Source organism: Nannospalax galili, unplaced genomic scaffold, assembly GCF_000622305.1.
Source record: "Nannospalax galili isolate Female #2095 unplaced genomic scaffold, S.galili_v1.0 scaffold286, whole genome shotgun sequence".
Lineage (NCBI taxonomy): Eukaryota > Metazoa > Chordata > Mammalia > Rodentia > Spalacidae > Nannospalax > Nannospalax galili.
In genome coordinates, this window is record NW_008359442.1 from 3,430,051 (window position 1) to 3,452,693 (window position 22,643).

At 37.3% G+C, this 22,643-nt stretch overlaps 1 protein-coding gene across 1 annotated transcript in view; it reads left to right on the forward strand.

Moving 5' to 3' along the window:
- Window positions 1–22,643, forward strand: part of Psme4 (proteasome activator subunit 4) — a 116,867-nt gene that overhangs the window by 59,978 nt on the left and 34,246 nt on the right. The window contains exons 20-31 of the mRNA XM_008823016.2: window positions 626–721; window positions 8,484–8,539; window positions 9,200–9,256; window positions 9,476–9,531; window positions 9,617–9,715; window positions 11,475–11,537; window positions 11,664–11,759; window positions 13,064–13,195; window positions 15,831–16,040; window positions 19,342–19,478; window positions 20,754–20,807; window positions 21,186–21,315. Coding sequence (XP_008821238.1) covers window positions 626–721; window positions 8,484–8,539; window positions 9,200–9,256; window positions 9,476–9,531; window positions 9,617–9,715; window positions 11,475–11,537; window positions 11,664–11,759; window positions 13,064–13,195; window positions 15,831–16,040; window positions 19,342–19,478; window positions 20,754–20,807; window positions 21,186–21,315 — 1,186 coding nt within the window. The remainder of the gene's footprint in view (window positions 1–625; window positions 722–8,483; window positions 8,540–9,199; window positions 9,257–9,475; window positions 9,532–9,616; window positions 9,716–11,474; window positions 11,538–11,663; window positions 11,760–13,063; window positions 13,196–15,830; window positions 16,041–19,341; window positions 19,479–20,753; window positions 20,808–21,185; window positions 21,316–22,643) is intronic.

The following is a 22,643-nucleotide window of genomic DNA, read 5'->3' on the forward strand; positions in this document are numbered from 1 at the left end:
TGTGTAGCCAGATTCCAATTCCATTTTTGTTTATTTTTTTCTTGAGTCAGGGTCTCCCTGTAGCCCCAGCTGGCCTGGAATTTACTGTGTAGACCAGGCTGGCCTCGATCTCACAGAGATCCACCTACCTCTGCCACCGCCTCCTGAGTAATGGGATTAAACTCCATTTTGAAAAGAATGGAAGTAGACAATCTGTGCCATTGTTTCTCCTTCCTATTGGTGGTAGTGATCTTTGGTATTGAGTTGATTAAATTAAAATTGCTTCTTAGCCAGGCGGGGTGTCTTCCAGCACTTAGGAGGCAGAGGCAGGCAGATCACGGCCAGTCTGGTCTACATATAGAGTTCCAGGCTAGCAGGGGCTACAGGGAGATCTTGTCTCAAAAAGACCGAAAACAAAAAGCTTCTTATATGGCAGTTGTTTAAGTGCAAGTAGGTCTAGTGTTAACAATGAATCTATTTTTCTTGTGCCATTAAATTGGTAAATTGAAGGTGTTTGTGGTTTCCTTAACCTAATTTTGTATATCTCCACTTGATAAATGTTTGTTTTTCACCTTAGCCTCTAGAAGCCTTGTTAGAAATGAATTAGGCATCTTCTAAATATGACAATATCTTTTCTCTTATTTAGAGATGATATTCTGCAGAGTCTCACTGTAGTACACAACTGCTTAATTGGCTCCGGAAACCTCCTACCTCCATTGAAAGGAGAGCCAGTTACTAACTTGTAAGTAAAAAGTAACTATGTGTTATACTATTTAGCCATTTGGCACATATTTTAAGTTTGCTCACTTAATGGATTTACTGCTTGTTTTGTTGCTGTTGTTTCTGTATTAACCTTCCACATTTGTAATTCTTAGGTCAAAAACACCTAAGGCACAATTTAGGTCTATAAAATTCTTACCTAGTTTTTCATATGGTACCAAGATAGAATATCTTTAGAGGTCAATAAATTTTAAAATAACAGTTTGGAGGTAATAAATGTATATGCAAATTTAAGATATTCTTTAAAACAAAAAACAAACTAACAACAAAAAACACACTACTTTGACTGCTGAGTCAGCATTGACTTAGGCTTTTGTAGCTCAGACCAAACAAATCCTATAGTGTTTTTAATAAAAATATCTTCAACATTATCCAGTATGATTTAAAGTTTTAGATATGTCAAGTTGCTCTTAGGATTTTTAATTGTGTTTCAACAATTATTTGGAATGAATGTTGCAGTTTACCCATCACTAGTGCTGTCAGGGGCTGACAGGGAGTCACTGTGAAATGAGCACCAGCAGTCAGCGTAGTTCACTTGTTCAGCAGATGGCTCTTAGCTTCTGTGTTTTGAGATCTTTTTTTTCTCAACATAGTCTTGAGAGACTTAATGAAGAGCACATAAAAATGAGTAGCTAACCCAGTTTTACCCTTTACAGAAGTGGGCTTAAGGAGATTACTTGTTTTCTTTTTTCCAACACATAAACTTTGAGGGAGTCATACTTTTCCTATCATTTCACTCTAAAAGCATTTCTTAGCATTGAGCTTTTGAAGTGTTAGGGTTAATAGGATCATTTAAGTAGGAAAATATGTTTTAAGTTTGTCTAAGAATTTGCTGAATTCCTTAAAAAGAACTTTAGTTTTTCAACCACTCATTTTATAGTTGTAAGAACAATTTTACCCAATAGTCATTTTTGTTAAGAAAGATTGGTTTTCAACTATATACATATATTTTTTAATACCCACCTTTAAAATTAAAAAAAAATTTTATTAACTATATTTTTAAACGCGAGACTTTGAGGTTTTTTTTCTCTCCAGTGATCTTAATCTTGTGCCGTATTATAAAAGCGTAATCTTTGTGCAGCATGCAGAAAATTATTTACTGCTTACCAAATTTGGCGTATCAGTCTACTTGAAAGTGTTGACAGTGAGACTCGGGGCCATTTAATTCAACAATTTGTCTGCAAGTGAAAGCATATGTCTTTTGTTATAAACTTTTTAGTACTGAGTGTTGTTTGGGGTGCAGTATTGAGGTCAGCTGAGGATACTTAAGTGTTTGTCTTGCATTTCATACCAACATGTGGCTCTGTGCCATGCACACTGTCATAATCTATTGAGGCAAGCCTTTATCTTTCTGGCATTTGTTTGTTTTGTTTTGTTTTTTTATTTTGAGATGGGAGTCTCACTCTGTAGCCTAAGCTAAGCCTGGAACTTGTGTCAGTGCTTTCACCTTAAGCTTCTAGCATTTTGAGATTATAGGTTCAAGCCACCAAGCCTGACTAAGTTTTCTCTTGAAGTAAACATGTATCATGTCAGAAGTTCCTTCTAAGCTACATGCTATGGTTCACATTTGTAATCCCAATACCCAAGAGGTTGAGGTAGGAGGATTGCATGTTTGAAACCAGCCTGGGCTACATAGCAAGACCCTGTCTAAACCTTTCTCACCCTTAAGACAAGTTTTCTTATACTTGGTTACATCAAATCAATTCAGTTTTTATGTAATGAGATGCATTTTCAATAATTGAGTATATTCTAAAATTTTTTAGTGTACCATACTATGCAATATAGTGCTATGCATTGTAAGCTCTAAAATTGATAACTGGGTGTCATAGGCTTTTCTCAGAAAATATATTTAGACTGAAAAAGTTTGTTTGAGAATTTTCATCTTTAGCCAGGAATGGTGGCACATGCTTGCAGCACCCAGGAGACTGAGGCAGGAGAACGTCAAATTTGAGGCCAGTCTGGGCTACATAGTGAGACCCTATCTTTGGAAAAGAAAAGGGGAGGGGACAAATTTTTACATTTGAAGTTAAATTTTAATATAAAATATAGATGAAGTCATAAACACATTGAATAAAAATAATGTAATGTTTCTATAATATAAAACCACTTTTTAAAAATCATTAATTTACATATTTTCAGATCCTATATGCAGGATAATTGCATTATGTAGAATTAAAAGCAAATGATCATCTCTTTGATTTGAATTGCCAAAGAGAATTTAAAAGGCCTTCCTTTGGCTTTTAAGAAGTTCTTAACAGAATCTTTCCAGTGATAACATGTATTGCCTTTATCCAAAACTTGAGATTATTTTGGTGAAGTGCTACTCTGTCCATTTTGACTTTTATTGCACAAGGTGAATGCATCTTTAATAAAGCAGTCTTTAAAATGTCTAAAATTCTTTTTCTTATATAGTGCAATAATTGTTAAAATCATCTAAATCTAAGGTGACTTAAAAAAAATACAGCAAAATAATTTAAGTCAGTGTCTCCATTCCATGATATGAAGTTATACTCAGTGTGAGGAAGGAATAGAGCATAATTCAGAGATTACCAGCAGGTTAAAGCTAACAGAGGAAAAAAATATTGCTTAACCTATAGGAAATGGAGGATAATGTCCCAGGTGTGAAGAGAAGGATGCAAAACTGTGGCGAGTATGCTAGTATAATGCCTCAGATGCCTAGGGAGATGCCTCTTGTTAATGTCAATCTAGTTGTAGACTTATGAGACACTCATGTTCTATAATACCAGAACAGTCTTTGGAACTAATAGCAGCTCAAATGGTGTTTTTCAATTTATATTTAAATTTTTCATCAAAGTCTTAATTATAAAACATTCTAGCTTTGGGGGGCTGGAGAGCTGGCTCAGCAGTTAAGAGTACTGGCTGCTCTTGCAGAAGACTCTGGTTCCATTCCCAGCACCCACATGGTGGCTAACAACCGTATACAGCTCCTGTTCCAGAGGAATCTGATGCCCTCTTCTGCCTTCCATGGGCAATTGTTTGACACAGGTTTACTTAAACACCTGCAGGGTAATATACTCATACACAAAATTAAAAATAATAAATATTTTTTAAAAATTCTAGCTTCTGTAATCCTTTCAGTCGGTGTACTCACAATTAAATTTGCCTTCTGTGTTTGTTGGTAATAAAGTTTTTGTCTTTTGGAAAACTGATGAAAAGCTAAAAGCTTGTTCACTTCTGAGTTTCATCATAAGAAAATGTAGCTTAGTTTCTAATAGTTTATGTGATGCTTTTTAATTTCACTGTTAGGGAAATGACTATTGAATGTGAAAATTTTTTTCTATGCTGTGTAGATTAGTGACTGGCAAAATATAAAAAGCTGAATCCCAAGTATGAAAGTAAACAGTGCAGCTTTTGAGCACACTTTGGGCCTTTACCCATGTGTGGTTATGAAATACTTGTAATTACCATAAACTTTACTGTGCCAAAATATGAATTATAATAAGGTCCTTGAGGGTTATAAAGAGTAAGAGTTTTCAGTTTAATACAACTCAAACAATTTGAGTTTTACAGTTATGTTAGGTACCATCAGTTGTTGACAGGCAGTGGACTCTCCCCCTGTTTTGCTCTTGGAACTTCTAGTTAATTCTTCAAGAGAGGCACTAGTCCTGCAGTTAGGACATACAGTTCTACCTTTGGAGATGTAGAAGCTGAATTAGATCTTTCCAGCGTCACACAGGAACTTTGAACATTTGCCTTTAATCCTGAAATCCACAATTTTCTCCTTTTTCAGTACACGTTCTGTAGAATCTTATAGGTCTAACCAAGCTATCACAGGATGCAAAAATCAACATCTTAAAAAACAGGGTTACTCAAGGTAGAGGAGTTACCACTTTTCATCTCAAAATACTTCTTTTACTTCGTCCCCTTTTCCTCTGATCTGTTAGATCACAGTTATATCAATCTTAGGATCTCAGCTTTTACTAATTTCCCATTCAGAAATATCCTTGAGGTCTAAGATTGAGACCATTTCATTGCTATGTGAAAGGATGTGTTGCGTATGCAATGAGGGGCAGGGCTAGCTAACCTCTCTTGGCACCTCCAGGAAACTACCCAGCTCTGCTGGGGAAGCTGCTCACAGAAAAGGAAACAGTTACTACTCCATGGTGAGTAACCCTGTTTTCTCCTTATTTCACCTTCTGACTGTTTTCATTGATTTTTAAAAGCTTTGTGTGTCAGACATGAAAATAGCTTCTATTCTCACAGTTAATTTGAAATCTCCAGGATGTACAGTTTCTCTTAGCAACCCTTTGTTCACATGTAGGGTAAGAGGAGCTTTTCAGTTGTGTTATTTTCAGCTGTTACTGATGCACAGAATTGGGTACACAGAAACAGGCCAGCTGTCTCTTGTGAACGCTTCTACCATAAAGAGGACAAATCCTACTAGGGCCAACTTCATGTCTGTCTCCTGTGTTTTTATTTAGATGGTATGGTGCTCTTTCACTTCTGCACAGGAAGACTTGTGTATAATACTGTGTCTGTTTCATGATGAGATTGCCATCTAGTGGTTCAAATAGCATAGTAGTGGATAATTCATTAATCTTTAAAATGACCCAAAGTCTAAAACATTTTGTTATAAATTACTGGGTGGCCTAGTACTATCTAGGAGCTATAAAGCTGATTTGGCCTCATTATTACATACATAGAATTGTGTTTCGTTCTCTATTACTGGCTTGTAAGATGAATGAATGAATGAGTGAGTGAGTGAATGAACAGGATGAGTTTCACACAGCAGTATGGAATTTGCTGCTTTTACTTTTTGTTTGTTTTTCTGTGTTTTGAGACAGGATCTCTTTATGTAATCCAGGCTGGCCTCAAACTCAATGATTCCCCTGCCTCAGCTTTCTGAGTGCTGGAATTAAAGGCATGCCACATCTACTGTGTATACTTGCTGAGAAACATTTGATGTAAAACATGTCAACCTAATTAGAGTTTAATTTATGATAAGTAGGAACAGATCAAATTAAAGCTGGTTCTTAGATAAATGACTATATAAAGAAATTCTCTTGGATGACATTTCTCTTGGGTAATATTTCTCTTGAAATATTTTTATAATTAAATACCATATATATTGAAGACATGGAAATTGTATTTTGACTTTGAAAAGTAGAATTAGAAAGTAAACCGTTTTTAAGTTTGAGTATTTTAAAATCTTATATAAACTGGGTTTTTTCCACTTGATTAAGCTTCTTTGTTTTTGTTTGTGTAGGATATATGATGATACTTCAGATTTTCTGATAGAAAGCAATTCGAAGTTGATACATAGGTTTAAGCTTCAGACTTAGATGAAATTTTTTAAAATGTGATTATAGTATGATTGATGTTGCTGAGTCAGAAATGTGTGTAATGTAATGTCTTCCTCTCTTGCTCTCCACATTACTTGTTGAGACAGAGTCTCATTGAACCTGCAGCTTGCTAATTTGGCTAAACTGGCTAGGCAGAAAGCCCCTGAGATCCTTTGGTAAACCCTCCCCTCTAGGATTTTAGGCACGTGCCACCACACCCAGCTTGTACTTGGGTGCTGGGGTCTAAACTCATATCCTTGTGTTTGTACAGCAAGTACTTTGTTCACTGCACCATCTTCCCAGCCCTCAAATAGTATTTTTTTAATGCAATAAAAATTATGGAAAACAATTTACTTGTGGAGATTACTTTTTTTTTTTTGGTCTTTTTGAGACAAGGTCTCCTTGTAGCCCCAGCTGTCCTGGAACTTACTGTGTAGACCAGGCTGGCCTTGAACTCACAGAGACCCATCTGCCTCTGCCTCCTGAGTGCTGGGATTAAAGGCGTGCTTTTTAATCTTGTTAAGGATAATGTGACTGATTGAAACTTACACTTAATTTACTATAATGTATCACTATGCACTGGTAAAGTACAGTTGTATTTTTACTTTAAGAAACTTCTAGGTTTGTATCAGCAGTGAAGAGATACCTGTTCTCATATACCAGCTCATGTCAAGCCCTTCCACATGCTCTATAGGAAAGGGGGTGATTCCTCCCTTATGCTTTAGCATCAGTATTCTATGAGAACAAACTTTTCTATTTAGTGGTGAAATCTAATTTCAGTAGAGATTCAAATTCACTGTAAAGGAATCTTATTTTCTACTGTCTGGATTTTGAGTACATATGTATTTCTGATCATACAGAAGTTAACAAGATGCTCAGATTCACAAACTGTTGCCACAGGCTGAAACTTTGTAGAATGATAGCCACGTTTTAGAAAGTCTCTGAAAAGCAAATGGGTGGTGTTTTTTTGTTTTTATTGTTGTTTTTGTTTTTACTATATAGTGTATTAATGAATCTTACAAGTACATTTATGAAAAAGAGACCCATTCCTTGTTTATATTCTGTAGCTTTGGCTTGGAAACTTGAAAAGATGTTGCTGTTGTAGGCACTGAATTACAATGGCATTCAGTAATCCCAGTGTCATTCCCTGTTACCTAGCTTTCAGGATTTGTAAGTTAAATATGATGGGGATAACTTTAAATAACTCAGCTAATGAGTTACTTATGAGTTATGAAGGTTCGCTTGAGGGGTATGTTGATTTAAAAGTAACATTTTCCCCACTATAAATGCTGTAAGTTCATTAATGATAAGTAACATTTTCTATTCACTAATTAGCCTTGTGAGCTCTGTTCACTTGTGGTTATTGCAGTTTTACCTGTGTTCCACTTCTTAGTACCACCTCTTCATATTGGAGCAGTTGTTGAACCAAATCTCATAATTTGAAATGTTGAAAATTGAGGTAGATTTTTCACTGAAGAAAATCTGTATTTCAAATATAAATTTTTATTCTTCCTAAAAAAAATATGTTCTTATATATCTAAAAGATATCTTTCAGCCTTTCACTGAATTTAACTAGCTGGATCTGGTTGTGGTAACATCGTTTTGGGGTTGTTTTGGGGTTTTTGTTTGTTTGTTTGTTTTTGTTTTTGTTTTTTTGCAGAAGTCTCACTTTTTAGTCCAGGCTGTCCTGTAATTCACACTTACCTTCCTGCATCAGTCTCCAGAGTGCTAGAATACAGCATGAGCCATCATGCCTGGCTAGTAGCAGATATTCATTTAGGACATGTAAATTTATTTATTTATTTATTTATTTTTTGGTCTTTTTGAGACAGGGTCTCCCTGTAGCCCCAGCTGTTCTGGAACTCACTATGTAGACCAGGCTGGCCTTGAACTCCCAGAGATCTCCCTGCCTCTGCCTCCCTAGTGCTGGGATTAAAGGTGTGCACCACCACGCCCGGCAAAGACATGTAAATTTTTACATAGAATTTCTTTAAAAGCAATAGTATTTTACTGCAGGGATTAGGAAAGATCCATTTTGCTGGTGTAAAAAGATACAGAAATAATTATCTATAGAGGCTTGTCTGCTTTGTGCTTCCTGGAAAGTTGATTTGTGTTTAAATGTCATTATAAAATTATGAAGCAGAATTTTCTTTGTATAAATGTGTAAGTGCTTATCAGTGGATTTAAGTTTTTCCATTTAGTATTCAATTATCAATACAGTGTTCTACTGAGAAGTGAATTTTCCCCTCTAAATTAACATTTTCTTTAAGATATTAATATGCTTATTGAAACAAAGCATTACTCTTCAGAAGTATAAAGCTTATCATTGTTTTAATTTAAACATTGTAATAATGAGATTTTCCTCTTTGATCTTTAGTGTTGATATTATTAATACATGCAGGCACTCTTGTTTTTATACAGGGTACCAAGTATGGTGTCCTTAGAGGAGACAAAGCTATGTACTGGACTTGACTATGGTATGTGAATACTAATCAGAGAAAGTATATGTGGGCTACTTAGTCGTCTACTCTGTAAAAATTAAAATGGAGTAGTTTTCTAATTATGACTTAGATTCTTTTTAGTATATAAAATGGACTAACTACACAGCAATCCCTTTCGTTATTTCTGAAGAAACTAGAAACTGGTCCCTGCATGGTGGCTCACCCCTTTAATCCCAGCACTTGGGAGGCAGAGGCAGGCGGAGCTCTTGTGAGTTCAAGACCAGCTTGGTCTGCATACTGAGTTCCAGGCCAACAGGGGCTACAGGGAGACCCTGTCTAAAAAAAAGAAAAACTAGAAATTATTAGATAAAAAAATTGCCAGTAAATAACAGAAATTGGGTCAATAATTCGACTGCTATGTGCAAAGGGTAGGTCTTTCTGTATCATGATGTTCATTATGCCTTAAATTCTCTTTTTAAAATTTAAATTACATTTATTTATTTTGGGTATGTGTGTAGATTCAGAGGACAGCTTTTAAATGCCGATTCACTAATCCAATTAAGATAAAGGCAAAGCCATTTTTTCCCCTTCTGGGCACTTTATGTTTTAAGGCGCTATTGTAAGAAATTCAGTGAAATGAGGAACATTCAGTGTCTAAAATGCTTTCTCTTGTTTTTTTTGTTTTTTTTTTAATAGACCTATCTAGAGAGAACCACCGAGAAGCAATTGCTAAAGTCGTAAGGAAACTTCTTAGTAAGTATATGTATATATTCATCTTTAGTAGTCAGAAGGTTTAGGAATTGTGGTCTATGATCTGTGCTTTTACTTAACATTTTTTATTCAAAGAGGGAGAGCATTGGCATTTCGGGGGTGGTGTTGTTGTTGCTACTGTTGCTGTTGTTAAGCAGTGAATTGGTGTTTGTAGTAAATTTAGAATATTTCAACTGAATTTTTTTTCTTCTCCCATTTTAGACCACATACTTGAGAATTCAGAAGATGATACCAAGTCATTGTTTCTTATTATAAAGGTAGAATTGGCTTTCTGCAGCTCCTACTGTTAATATAGTTGGGCTTGATTAATGACTTATGATAAAATATGAAATTCTTTGACAGATTATTGGCGACCTTTTGCAATTTCAAGGATCTCATAAACATGAATTTGACTCTCGATGGAAAAGTTTTAACTTAGTGAAGAAATCAATGGAAAATCGGGTCAGTATTTTCCCCTAAAGTCTGAATATTTTTTAGAAGGTGTTTAACACCTGATTTGGGGGTCCCTTTCCATAAAGAAGCCTTTCTGCATAAGTAAATGTAGTAGCTTTAATAATAATACATGAAGGCAAAAAACATGGCATAGACGAGTTGTCTAGCTTGTGTGAGACCCTAAGCTTAATTCCCAGAACTGCTAAAAAGGAAAGAAAAGGTATTTTACATATGTAAAATCATCTGCTACTTTCCAAGATCATTTCTGAATTCTTTTTTTTTGTATTGCCTACATGTGCGTAAGTGCCCCCATGTCGTGAAATGCCCATGGAGGTCAGAAGAGGGCGTCGGATCCCTTGGAACTAGAGTTACAGACAGTTGTTAACTGCCATGGGGGTGCTGGGATTCAAATCCAGGTCTTCTGCAAGAACAACCAGTGTTCTTAACCACTAAGCCACCTCTTCAGCCCTCGTTTCTGAATTCTATGTGGGAATTTGCTAATAGCATTCTGGCTATCTTAGAAAAACTAGAAGAAGTTTATGAGAATGGCGCACAGTCATGAAGTTTATGTAAATCTGAGAGAAACATTTCTTGTATTATATTCATGCTCCAGTAATAAAAAATAGCAAAAGCCTCTCTAGGAGCATGAGACTGTCTGAGAAGAGAGGCACTGTCTGGAGCAGCATTCCACAGTGGAGTTGGACTGAAGTGGAATCTATAAATGCTGTGTATTAGTTGTGATAGATATTTTATATAGAACAGTACATAAAAATGATGGAAATGGGAAGTATGGTATGCTTTAGAAGAGTGTTAAATGGTAAACTAGATTCATAATTTTGTTGTGAAAAAGTTCGTTTTCAACAATGGAGAGCCACTAAAATGTGTTTGTTTGTTTGTTTGTTTGTTTTTGAGAAGGGACTTGCCATGTTTTAGCCCTGACTGGCCTTTTTAATTCCTGTTAATTCTGGCTCAGCCTCCTAAGCTGCAGAGATTTTAAGCATGCACCGTCTTACCTGGCTAAAAGTTCTTAAGATTAATTTGCATATAGGAAAAATCAATACTCAGTTTACTGAATATTAGAAAGCTCTGCCACCACTGTGAAATATAAGTGCTAAGAAACAGAGTAGAAACTGGGTCAACAGTCAGAATATTATGGTCTACATGAAGAAAAATCCAGCTGGCATCAAGTTACTGGCATTAAGATAGGACCAGGATGTTTTGAAAAAAGGTGGGATTGGGGAACTTGAGCGGCTACTGTGATAAAGGTATAAAAGGGAAATAACTGAAGATTTATTTTGAATTATGTATAAATGTGTATGTCTGTGTGTGGATTTGTGCATGTGATGGCAGGTGCCCATGAAGTCCAGAAGAGGGTGTCAAGTTCTCTGGGACTGGAGTTACTCACAGTTGGGAGTTGCCTGTGTGGGTGCTCTTAACCGCTGAACCATCTCTCCAATTCAAGGAGAACAATTCAAAACATTTTTTTAATTACATGTATTTATTTGTATATATGTGTGCATGTGGATATGTGTGCACCACAGGGTGCATGTGAAGTTCAGAGGACAACTTGCAGGAGTCAATTCTTAACTATGTTTGTTGTAGGCATCAAACTCATGTTGTTAGGTATATGTAGCAATTGGTTTTATTCTTGAACCACCTTGCCCATTTGTGGCCATGCTTTAAGATAAGTTTTCATTAAGGGATTCAGGAGTCCATTGTTGAAATCACTCAGTGAAAACATTGAAATGTTTACTACCTTGTTTTCTAGCTCCACGGAAAAAAGCAGCATATCAGAGCATTATTAATCGACAGGGTGATGTTGCAGCATGAGGTAAATACCTTTTCGGTCATAAACCTTTGAAATGCTATGAATAGTTTGTATTATTTATGGTTTTCATAATTAAATAAACTTTTAGTGAACACTTTGAGCCCTGATTTATATTATTTCTTTTTCAAGTTACGAACACTAACTGTTGAAGGTTGTGAGTACAAAAGAGTACATCAAGATATGATCAGAGATCTTCTTCGATTATCAACAAGTTCATACAGTCAGGTGAGGCTTGTCTAAACACTCTCCCCTCCCCACATTCTCATTTTACTGTGTGCAATCTAAGTGGCCCTGTTTCAGTAGGGGCATTTAAATAGTCCCTCCTCTAGATCTAAAATCTAGACAATTCCTGCCTTTCCCCATACTGGCATTGAAAATATTTTCCAAATCTCAGATATATTCAAGTTTTTTTCTTAATACACGAAAACATTTAAATTTGCTGCCTAATTGTTTCTCTTTTTAGGATCCCCCTACTCCCTGACCAGGGCTTTGCTATGTAGCCTAGGCTGGCCTCGAACTCCCTGTCTACCAGCCTTCACCTCTCACGTTCTGAGATTATTGGCATGCACTAATACATCCAATTTAAATTGCTTCTTTTTTTTTTAATTTATAATTTTAAGATTATGCTAGTATTATGGTGTTGCCACTTAACTAAATGGAATTTTGAAGGCTACTCTGGGAAGGTCATATAATGTTTAGGTTTCAAGGAGCTGCCTCCAATGTGACTTGTACAGTCCAGCCTTTAGATAGTATGGTACCAAAAGCACATGAAACTGAAAAAATTCTGAGATCCATGCATACTCTTTCTAATTTTCTGTGTGTAGTCATAGGAAATCCAATTCTTATCAAGAGTAACTTATTAGTATGCCCGCTGTTTATTTTTAGCTGTGTTATTAGACAGTTGTTTTTCAGTACCATTCAATCTCTCTTTTATCAAAAGTACCAATGGATGTCATTAGTAATAATATTTTCCTTTTAATAATCATTTATTTTTGCAAATCATTTATTTATTTTTGATATATTTTTCTGTTATTTAGGAAAACATCCAAATAATTATCACTTTGTTTTTATACTTCATTTAGGCTTCTGTTTTGTTTTTAAAAAAATTTTTGTTGGGGCTGGAGAGATGGCTCAGTGGTTAAGAGCACTGACTGCTCTTGCAGAGGACCCGGGTTCAAACTCCCGGCATCCACATGGTAGCTACAAACCGTCCTTAACTCCATTTCCAGGGGAATCCGAAGCCCTCTTCTGACCTCCGCAGCATTGCACGACACGGGTGCACTCACATACATGCAGGCAATACACTCATAGACATAAAATAAAAATAATAATTTTTTTTTGTTGTTTTTTTGATACAGGGTTTTACTATGTAACCCTGGCTACCCTGACACTCTCTGCATAGATCAGGCTGGCCTCAAACTCAGAGAGACCTGCCTGTCTCCTGAGTGTTGGGACTAAAGGCGTGCAGCACCATACCTGGCCTTTCAACATCTTTTGAAATTCTTTTCTTCTTTTAATATTTTCCCTAGGTCAGAAACAAGGCTCAGCAAACATTTTTTGCGGCCCTGGGAGCATATAACTTCTGCTGCAGAGATATCATCCCCTTGATTTTGGAGTTCCTACGACCTGATAGACAAGATGTCACGCAACAGCAGTTCAAGGTATAGGTTCTGTTTTTAATTCTACATTAAGTATCCACATATCCACTATTCAGAATCTGTACTAAGATTTTGTTATATTTGCTTTGTCTGTCTGTCTATCTGTGTGTGTGTCTTTTTGAGACAGGGTCTCCCTGTAGCCCCCAAAGATCTGCCTACCTCTGCCTTCCAAGTGCTGGGATTAAAGGCATGCACCACCATGCCTGGCTCCTGTTATATATTTTTAAATGTATGTAAATTGAAGATGTCATTTCATCTTACATTTTAATAGTGTTATCATGGAGAAAATACAAGGTGCAGCCACTTCATTTAGAAGAGAATAGCTAAGTTGCCTAGGATAACCAGCATGAAGGAAGGGCAGAAGACAGACGAAATAAGGCATATAACATATTTTCAAGACACAGTGGAGTCTATATTAGTTGGTGGGTTGATGGAGAGATAATAAATAGTGAGGAGCCTGAAAATTAATATGAGGAGCCTGAAAAATGGAGAGATGGTTCAGTGGTAAGAGCACTGGCTACTCTTGGAGAGGACCCAGGTTCGGTTCCCAGCACTCATATGGCAGCTAACAACCATTCTTAACTCCAGTTCCAGGGTATGCCCTCTTCTGAACTCTGTGGGCTTTGCATAACATGGGTGCACTTAACATACATGTAGGCAATACACATAAAATAAAAATAATAGATAAAATTAAGAGTGGTGGTATCCATTACTAAGCTTCTGGATTATACTACTGGTTATGTTATTGGGGGTGGAGTTGCGGGGGAGAGCTCTTTTGTGATAAGGAGTTGAAGGCTAGCCTGGGCAACACAATAAGAACCATCTCAAAATAAAACGTAAAATTATGGGGGCTGGAAAGATAGTGTAGCAGTTAAGAACACAGACTGTTCTTGTAGAAGACCTGGGTTCGAATCCCAGCACCCACATGGCAGCTGACAACTGTCCGTAACTCCAGTTCCAGGGGATCTGACAGCCTCTTCTGTCCTCCACAGACATTGCATGACATGGGTGCACTTACCTACATGCAGGCAATACACACATACACATAAAATAAAAATAATAAATATTTAGTAAAATAAAGTGTAAAATTAGAAGGCAAATAAAAAAGATGACCGAGGGGGCTGGAGAGATGGCTCAGCGGTTAAGAGCACTAGCTGCATGACCTGGGTGCACTTACATGCATGTAAGCAAGACACGCGTACACATAAAATAAAATGAAAATAATCTGCAAGAGAAGAAAAGATGACTGAGAGGAAAGAGAGCAGAAGGAAAGTATGAAATGAGGAGCAGTCACAGAGGCAGAGAGAAAGCTTACCAAGGAGGACTCAGTTACCACTCTCAGCTTTCTGGAGAGGATTTAGAGGAAGATCAAGTATGTTACTTAACAGTTAGCTTTTTTTTTTTTTTTAATATTTTATTTATTATTTTTATTTTATGTGTATGTATTGCCTGCATGTAGGTGGTTCACCCATGTCGTGCAATTCCCACAGAGGACAGAAATGTGGGTGCTGGGATTCAAACTTAGGTCTTCTGCAAGAACAACCAGTGTTCTTAACTGCTGAGCCATCTCTCCAGCCCCTACTTAACAGTTAGCTTTTAAGACAGATCAACAGACTATAGGCCAGGCTTAGTTAACAGCCTTTTATAACTAAGGTTTTATTAGAATGCATCGTTCTTTTTATGTAGTTTCTGTGACTTTCTTCATTATTTTATTCAGTGTCAGAGGTAAGTAGTTGAGACTAATACCAAGTGACCCTAGTGTTTACTTTCTTACTTACATTCTGACCCTTTCCAAAAATTGTTTGCTGACTTCCCACCCTTGTGTTGAGTGTTCCTTGTAGGTCTGACTCAATTGGATCATATGTTGGTTGGTCTTGGGAAGAATGTCATGAATGGACAAAACAAGAGATGTCCAGGTTACCAATGACTATATGTAGAGGCTATAGAGGGGAGTAGAATATGCAGTGGGTGGGATAGAGTCTGGACTGGAAACTAGGAAAAAGTGTTCTAGAAGTAACAAAATGTTTTGTTGCTAATAGAAAATGCACCTACTTCATCAGAATCATTCTGATTAGTTGTACTTTTGTCAGTAAAAACTACATAGTGTACCTAAATAATCAAGTTTTTAAAAATATTTATTTGACAAGTTCATTCCTTGTATACAATGTATTTTTTTTCTTTTTTAACCTAACTCCAAGTCTATACAATGTATCTTGATGGTATCCACTCCTCCCACTCTTCCCAAGTAACCAAGTTTTTATGTATTTAGCATCTGCATACTAACTGTTATTTGATAAATTGTTTCAACCTATAGATCCAGAAAATACTTAGTGGTATATTTCATGGTTTTTATGGTATCAGAAGAAAATAAGGATGGACTCTGTGTTCTTAGAAACATTGTTACCTTTTTAAGTATTACCTAAGGGCCATTCTTATAGCAAACCCTCTATTAAATGACTTAGAGAAAATATTAATGGATACTACATAGTTAAATCTCACGTTCAAGATTCTAAAAATAACATTAAATGTATGAACTTACTTACAAATCAGTTTCATAAGTATTTAAGAATCAGTGTGAAACTAAAACACCATGTTGTATTCAGCTAAACTTTCCATGTAAATGTATTTGTTGTTATAGGGCGCCTTGTATTGTCTCCTTGGAAATCACAGTGGTGTGTGCCTGGCAAACCTTCACGATTGGGACTGTATTGTGCAGACTTGGCCAGCACTCGTTTCCTCAGGGCTTAGCCAAGCAATGTCATTGGAAAAGCCTTCAATAGTGAGATTATTTGATGACCTTGCAGAAAAGATTCATAGACAATACGAAACAATTGGCTTGGACTTTACAGTAAGCAAACCATTTGTTCATTCAAATTGTAGTAGAAAATCTGACTTTTATTTTCTGTATTTCTTTTTTTTTCTGTAATTAAAAAAATTTTTTTTTAATTTTTATCTATGTATGAGTATTTTGCCTGAGTGTATGTAAGTGTACCATGTCTATGGAGGCCAGAAGAGGGCATTGGATCCCCTGGAACTAGAGCTATAGATGGTTGTTAGGCACCATGTGGTGCTGGGAATTGAACCCAGGTCCTCTGCAAGAGCAGCCAGTGCTCTTAACTGCTGAGCCATCTCTCCAGCCCTCTGTAATATTTTTGACGTGATTATTTTTTAAAAGCGTTTGCTTCCTTTTTTCATCTAATGCTTTTTAGTGATCATTATTGCAGGTAACAGGATGGACTCACAAGTTACAGCATGACCAGGAGAAAGCCATATCATTTCCTACCAAGAAGCCCCAATGGATTAACATCGTTGTAGTTACCATTCTTTGTGGCCCTCAATGGCAAATTTTCTCCCTGCCCTCCCTTGTCCTTGTTTGTTGTTTTGAGACAAGCTCATTCAGTAGCTCTGGCTGACCTGAAACTTGCTTTATTAACCAGTCTGGCCTCAGATTCACAGTGATCCACCTATTTCCACCTCTTGAATGATAGGATTATAGGCATGAGCCACCAAACCTTGTCATGGCAGATTTTTTTTTTAACAAGTTAGAGGGTTGGCCATATTAGCCAAAACTACAAAAATCAACCAGTAGGTTCATAACTTACAGTGCAAAATATTAAAGTTAGATGCTATTTGGTGAATGAAATAAGGTTCATGGGTACATAGAGATACACATAGCATACCATCTGAGTGTTTTGTTTTGTTTGTTTCCAAGGTAAGATCTCACTCAGTAGCCCAAGTTGGTCCTGAACTTGTAGCTGTCCTCATGTTTTCAGCCTCTCAAGTGCTGGGATTGAAAGCATGACCACCACTCTTGCCTACCTCAGAACTTTAAAAATACATCTTTATCCTTAGCCCCTCCCCCACATGCAGCTAAGGTCTCCTCATTGGGGACTGAGAACGCCATGAGGCACCTCTCTCACTATTTTGTGGGGCTGTCAGGAAATCACAGGATGTATATTTGAGTGTAGACTTCCCAGCGCAGCCGTAAATGAGGGGGGGTGCCCACTTTTCTGTATATAAACCCCACCCTCTACTCTGTTAGCAAGCCCAATAAACTCATTATGATTTTTAAAAAATAGATAAAAAATAAAGAACAAAGCTAACGGAAACCTTCATTATTCCACCAAAGTTGACTCCATGTTGGCAAATCCTTTGGTCTTCAATTTCTTATTCCTATTTTTCCCCCTTTAAACTTCATTGTGTATATTTTTATGTAATCTGCTTCAAGTTATTTCTGGAAAGATGTGTTAAAAATTGCTTCTCTTTGGAATAAAATAATAAATAATAAGTAAATAACCTCTCTTTGGAATAATTTTTTTTAAATAAAAAATAAAACATCTTTAGGGGACTAGAGAGATAGTTTAGCGGTTATGAGCATTTGCTGTTCTTCCAGAGGACCCAGATTCAATTCCCAGCACCCACATTGGATGAGTCACAACAGTCTGAAACTCTAGGTACAGGGGATCTGACTCCTCCTTCTGGCCTCCAGGGGCACCAATGCATGCATGCACACATACACAAATAAGTCATCTAAAAAATACATATTCACACCTCCTTGATGTGCGAGGCCGACAGAAGGGTGAGTCACTGAATCCCTTCTTTACCCAGATTGACTATGGTTTACATCACTCTCGGTTTAACATCCAGAGTTATCACTGCAGCTGTAAAAGTATCCCTCACTGTTTGTGACTATCATCCCCATATGACTTTCCCCTTGAGGCAAGGTCCTAACTCTGTAGCCTATTTGACTTCGAACTCCTATCTTCTTGCCTCCTTAGTGCTGGAGTTATAGGCATGTACCACCACACCCAGCTCTTTTCTCTCTCTCTCTCTCTCTTTCTCTCTTTTCTTTTTCTTTCTTTCTTTCTTTCTTTCTTTCTTTCTTTCTTTCTTTCTTTCTTTCTTTCTTTCTTTTCTCTCTCTCTGTCTTTCTTTCTTTCTTTCTATCTATCTATCTATCTATCTATCTATCTATCTATCTATCTATCTATCTCTATCCATCTACCTACCTACCTACCTACCTATCATCTATCTTTTGGTCTTTTTGAGACAGGGTCTCCCAGTAGCCCTAGCTGACCTGGAACTTGTTATGTAGACCAAGCTGGCCTGATCCTAGTGCTGGGATTAAAGGCATGTGCCACCATGCCTGGCCCCACTCTCAGCTTCCTTGGAAAAAAATAATAATAATGACAACTTGTGATAAAATCCTACCATGAGGTCAGCAAGATGGCTCAGGGGGAAAGGCACTTACCACTAACACTGATGACCTGTATTCAATCCTTGGGGACCATATGGACAACTCCTGCAAGTTGTCTTTTGACATTCACATGTAATGTGTCAAGCTTGCTGACACACTCATACATTTTCATGCAATAAATAAAATGTAATTCAAAACTTTTAAATCCTGTATGATAAAATTCACCCACTTACAGTTTTATACTTGTATATAGTATATTCATAGATATGTGTAAGCACTCTCATGCCAGGTCTTCTTCACTAAAAGAAACCTTGTACCCAATGGCATTCCTTCACACCCCTTACCTCTGGGCAGTACTAATCTACTTTCTTTATGAATTTACCCATTAGTAGACATTTCATATAGATGGGAATCATAAAATTGTGGCCTTTCATATCTGGCTTCTTTTATTTAGTGTTATATTTTCAAGGTTCATCCATATATTACTTAGACCTTTTGTCACATGACAAGATCAGCTTAAAGGAGAAAAGATTTCTTTTGATCCACAGTGTCAAGAGGTTTTAGTACATAGGACCTCAGGTAAGGCAGAGCATCATGCCCAGGAGTGCACAGTGGAAGAAGTTACCTCAGGCAACCAAGAAGCAGGAAGGAGTAGCAAGAAGGGGCTAGGACCAAGATACACCTTTCAATGGTGTGCCCTCAAGTCCATGTTCTCCACCTTCCCCAGTTCCACTGCTTAAGAGTTCAAATTTTGACTCCATCAGTGGATTAATCCATTGATAGAGGTAAAGCCCTCATGACCCAGACACTTCATCCAGGCCCTGCCTCTCAATGCTGCTTTTGTCAAGGACCAAATCTTCAGTACTTTAGCCTTTTGTGGGGAGGTACTTCATATCTGGTAATGATCCAGGTTGTAGTATGTGTTGTAACTCTGTTTTTCCTTTTTAATAAGATTCCGAAGTCATGTGTTGCAATAGCAGAATTACTTCAGCAATCAAAAAATCCTTCTGTCAACCAGACATTGCTTAGCCCCGAAAAAATTAAAGAAGGACTTAAACGCCAACAAGAAAAAAATGCTGATGCCCTAAGGTAATTGATGAATTTTCTGCTAAATAGCTCTAAAATTTAAACTTACCTTACCACTTGTTTTTACACACTGACTTCTGAAAAAATGCAAAAAAGTTGGGAGATAATTATTGCAAAGAGCCCTAATTTTTACTTTAGGTGTAGAAGTGAAAAACACCATGTTGAAAGTGAAAATTACCTTTTTCTTTTTAAATCTTTTTGAAACTGGTCTCTCTGTAGCCCAGCTGGCCTGGAACTCACAGAGATCCGCTGTCTCTATCTCCTAAGTGCTGGGATTAAAGGCATGTGCTACCATGCCTAGCTAAACTTACTTTTTTATTGTGTCTTTTTCCAATGTGAATTGCCTTTGATAGTTTTTAGATAGTAGTATATCAGGCACAGTATAATTGGTACACATCTGTTATTAAGTTCTAAATTCAGTTTCAACGAATCGCTCTGTAGCTCTTAGAATAATTACTTGTTTGTTAAACTTGGTATCCGGGGTATTAGTAAGCTGGGGTTTTTTTTGTTTTTTTGGTCTTTTTGAGACAAGGTCTCCCTGTAGCCCCAGCTATCCTGGAATTCACTATGTAGACCAGGCTGGCCTTGAACTCACAGAGATCCGCCTGCCTCTGCCTCCCTAGAGCTGGGATTAAAGGCGTGCCCCACCATGCCCAGCAGTAAGTTGTTTTTTTAATTTGGGGACCCAGAACAAGTCAGTGACAGTTGAGCTACAGCCTTAGCAGTCACTTTCGGGTTCATCTTACAACTGGGACTAGTCTGTTTTCCCAAATGCCTTATTTTTTCCCTCAAGGCAAGGTGTCACAATATTGCCCAGAGCAATCTCAAACTCCAAAATGTTGGGAATAGGTGCATGGTACCACCACTGAGCTTGTTTGCTCAAGGGTCTGTGAATACAGAACTCCCATAGCCAACCCAATAATAGATTTCAGATAACCAGCATACCCCACAGACTACTCCTAAGTCTTTAAGGACTACTTACAGTTTTACTGTTTACTTTGGATTACCCACTTGGTGATGAGGCAGGAAGTTTGGGAGTTGGAGGCAAGCCTTTAGTATGAGATCCTGCCTTGAAAAACTGAGAGCCTTAAGACAAAGGAAGCAGTTTGGTCCTTCACTGTAGCTAACACTTAATGTTCTTAGTGTTGTCTTAGTGCTTCTATTCAGTCATTTACTTTTATTCTGGCCTTCTTGTAAGAAGTAGGAGGAAGGTGAATTTGAATTTGTATTATGTTTGTCTTAATATTTTAGTAAAATAATATTTGATTTTTTTTTAAGGAATTATGAAAATTTGGTAAACACTTTGCTAGATAGTGTGGAGCAAAGAAATCTGTGAGTATAAACAAATTCTTGATTTTTTTAAGCTTTCAAGGTATTTTCTTAACTGCTATAGGGATTTTGTGTATGAGAGCCTAAGAATGACTGTTATAGAAATTTGTATTTTGATTTGTATATTAGAAGACTAGGGGAAGGGATGGAGGAGCAGTTTAGGCCCAATGATAGGACAGTGACCTTCAGTAGTCCCATTTAATTCTTGAGAAACTTAAACTTGTTTCAGATACAGAGCTGAGCACAGTGGTGCACACCCAGGATACCAACCTTCAGCAGCCTGGGGCTGCTTAGCAAGACTTGTCTCAAAGAAGAAGTGCCAGAACAGATTTTTAAGTAGTTTTAAGTACTGTGTTTTGTGTGTTGTGCCCCCACCCCTAGGCCTTGGAAATTTGAGCATATAGGCATTGGGCTTCTGTCTCTGCTCCTAAGAGATGACCGAGTATTGCCTCTTCGTGCCATACGTTTTTTTGTTGAGAATCTCAACCACGATGCAATCGTCGTTCGTAAGGTACATGTTTTACTTACTGTATTGGGGTTGAGAATATTTACTTCATCAGAACTCCTTAAATTATTTACAAACAGTGTAAATAAATACCCTGGAGTGTATTGATTTGATATCTCCTCTTGGTTTGGGTTTTGATTTTTGGTTTTTATGAGGCAGGGTTTTCCTGGAGCACACATTTCATAGCTGTACAGTTAGCTGATTTTTTTTTTTCCATGTGAGCATCCTATACAGCCAGAGCCCAGATTTTATTTATTTTTTTTCATCTTTTTGAGACAGGGTCTCCCTAGAGCCCCAGCTGACCTGGAACTCACTTATATAGACCAAGCTGGCCTTAAACTCATAGAGATCCACCTGCCTCTGCCACCTAAGTGCTGGAATTAAAAGTGTGCACCACCACATCTGGCAACAATGTATATTTTAACACTAGGTCTATATAAGCTAATGGGAAAGTTTGACTTGGGAAAATTAAAAATCCATATTGCAAGCAGGGGGAAAAAATCTAAGGGTACAACTTTTTGATTTTGTTCTCACAATATTAGAAATGAGCTATCCTACTTCCTGGAGGAAAACCCTTAGAAAGCTCCTAAGGCCAATACAAAGAGTGAGCTGATACTGATTTAACAAAAGAAGGGCCAAAGCTTTTTCTGTAGAATCTAGCATAGGTAAAGAAAGGTCCAAGGATGGGAGCTGCTAACAACCCTTCTGAGCCAGATGTCCGTGGCTGTCTCACCAGGGCTGGCCTGTATATCTTTATATTTATTTATTTTATAAATTTGAATCCATTTTATTATTAGTGTGTATGTGTGTGCAAGCATCACAGCACACATGTGGCGGTCGGAGGACCATCCTTGGGAGTCAGTTCTCTACTTTCACCAAGGGAAAGGGGATTAAACAGTCAGTCATTGGACTTTCGCAGCAAGCTCTTTTACCTGCTGAGCCATCCGCTGGCCCTAAACTTAGAGATTTCATTGTGGCATTTCCATGCATACTTTGTTTTGATTGTCTCCCCTGAATACCCCCTGCTCCTAACATTACCTTTTCCACTTGCATGTCTTAACATATTCTATTACCCTGTCATCCTCACCTCATTCAGACCTTTTTCCCCTGTCACGGTCCCCCTTCTAGTATCGGGACTTAACACCTACACTCATTCCCACATAAATAACGTGTGTGTGTGTGTGTGTGTGTGTGTGTGTGTGTCTGTTAGAAGCTAGGAATTGCATTTGAGAGAGAACATGGTGTTTGTCTGAGTCTGGGATACAATAATTTCCAGGTGTCTCAAAAAAAAAAATTCCAAGTCTGTTCTTTTTCCTGCAAATTTAATTTGGTCA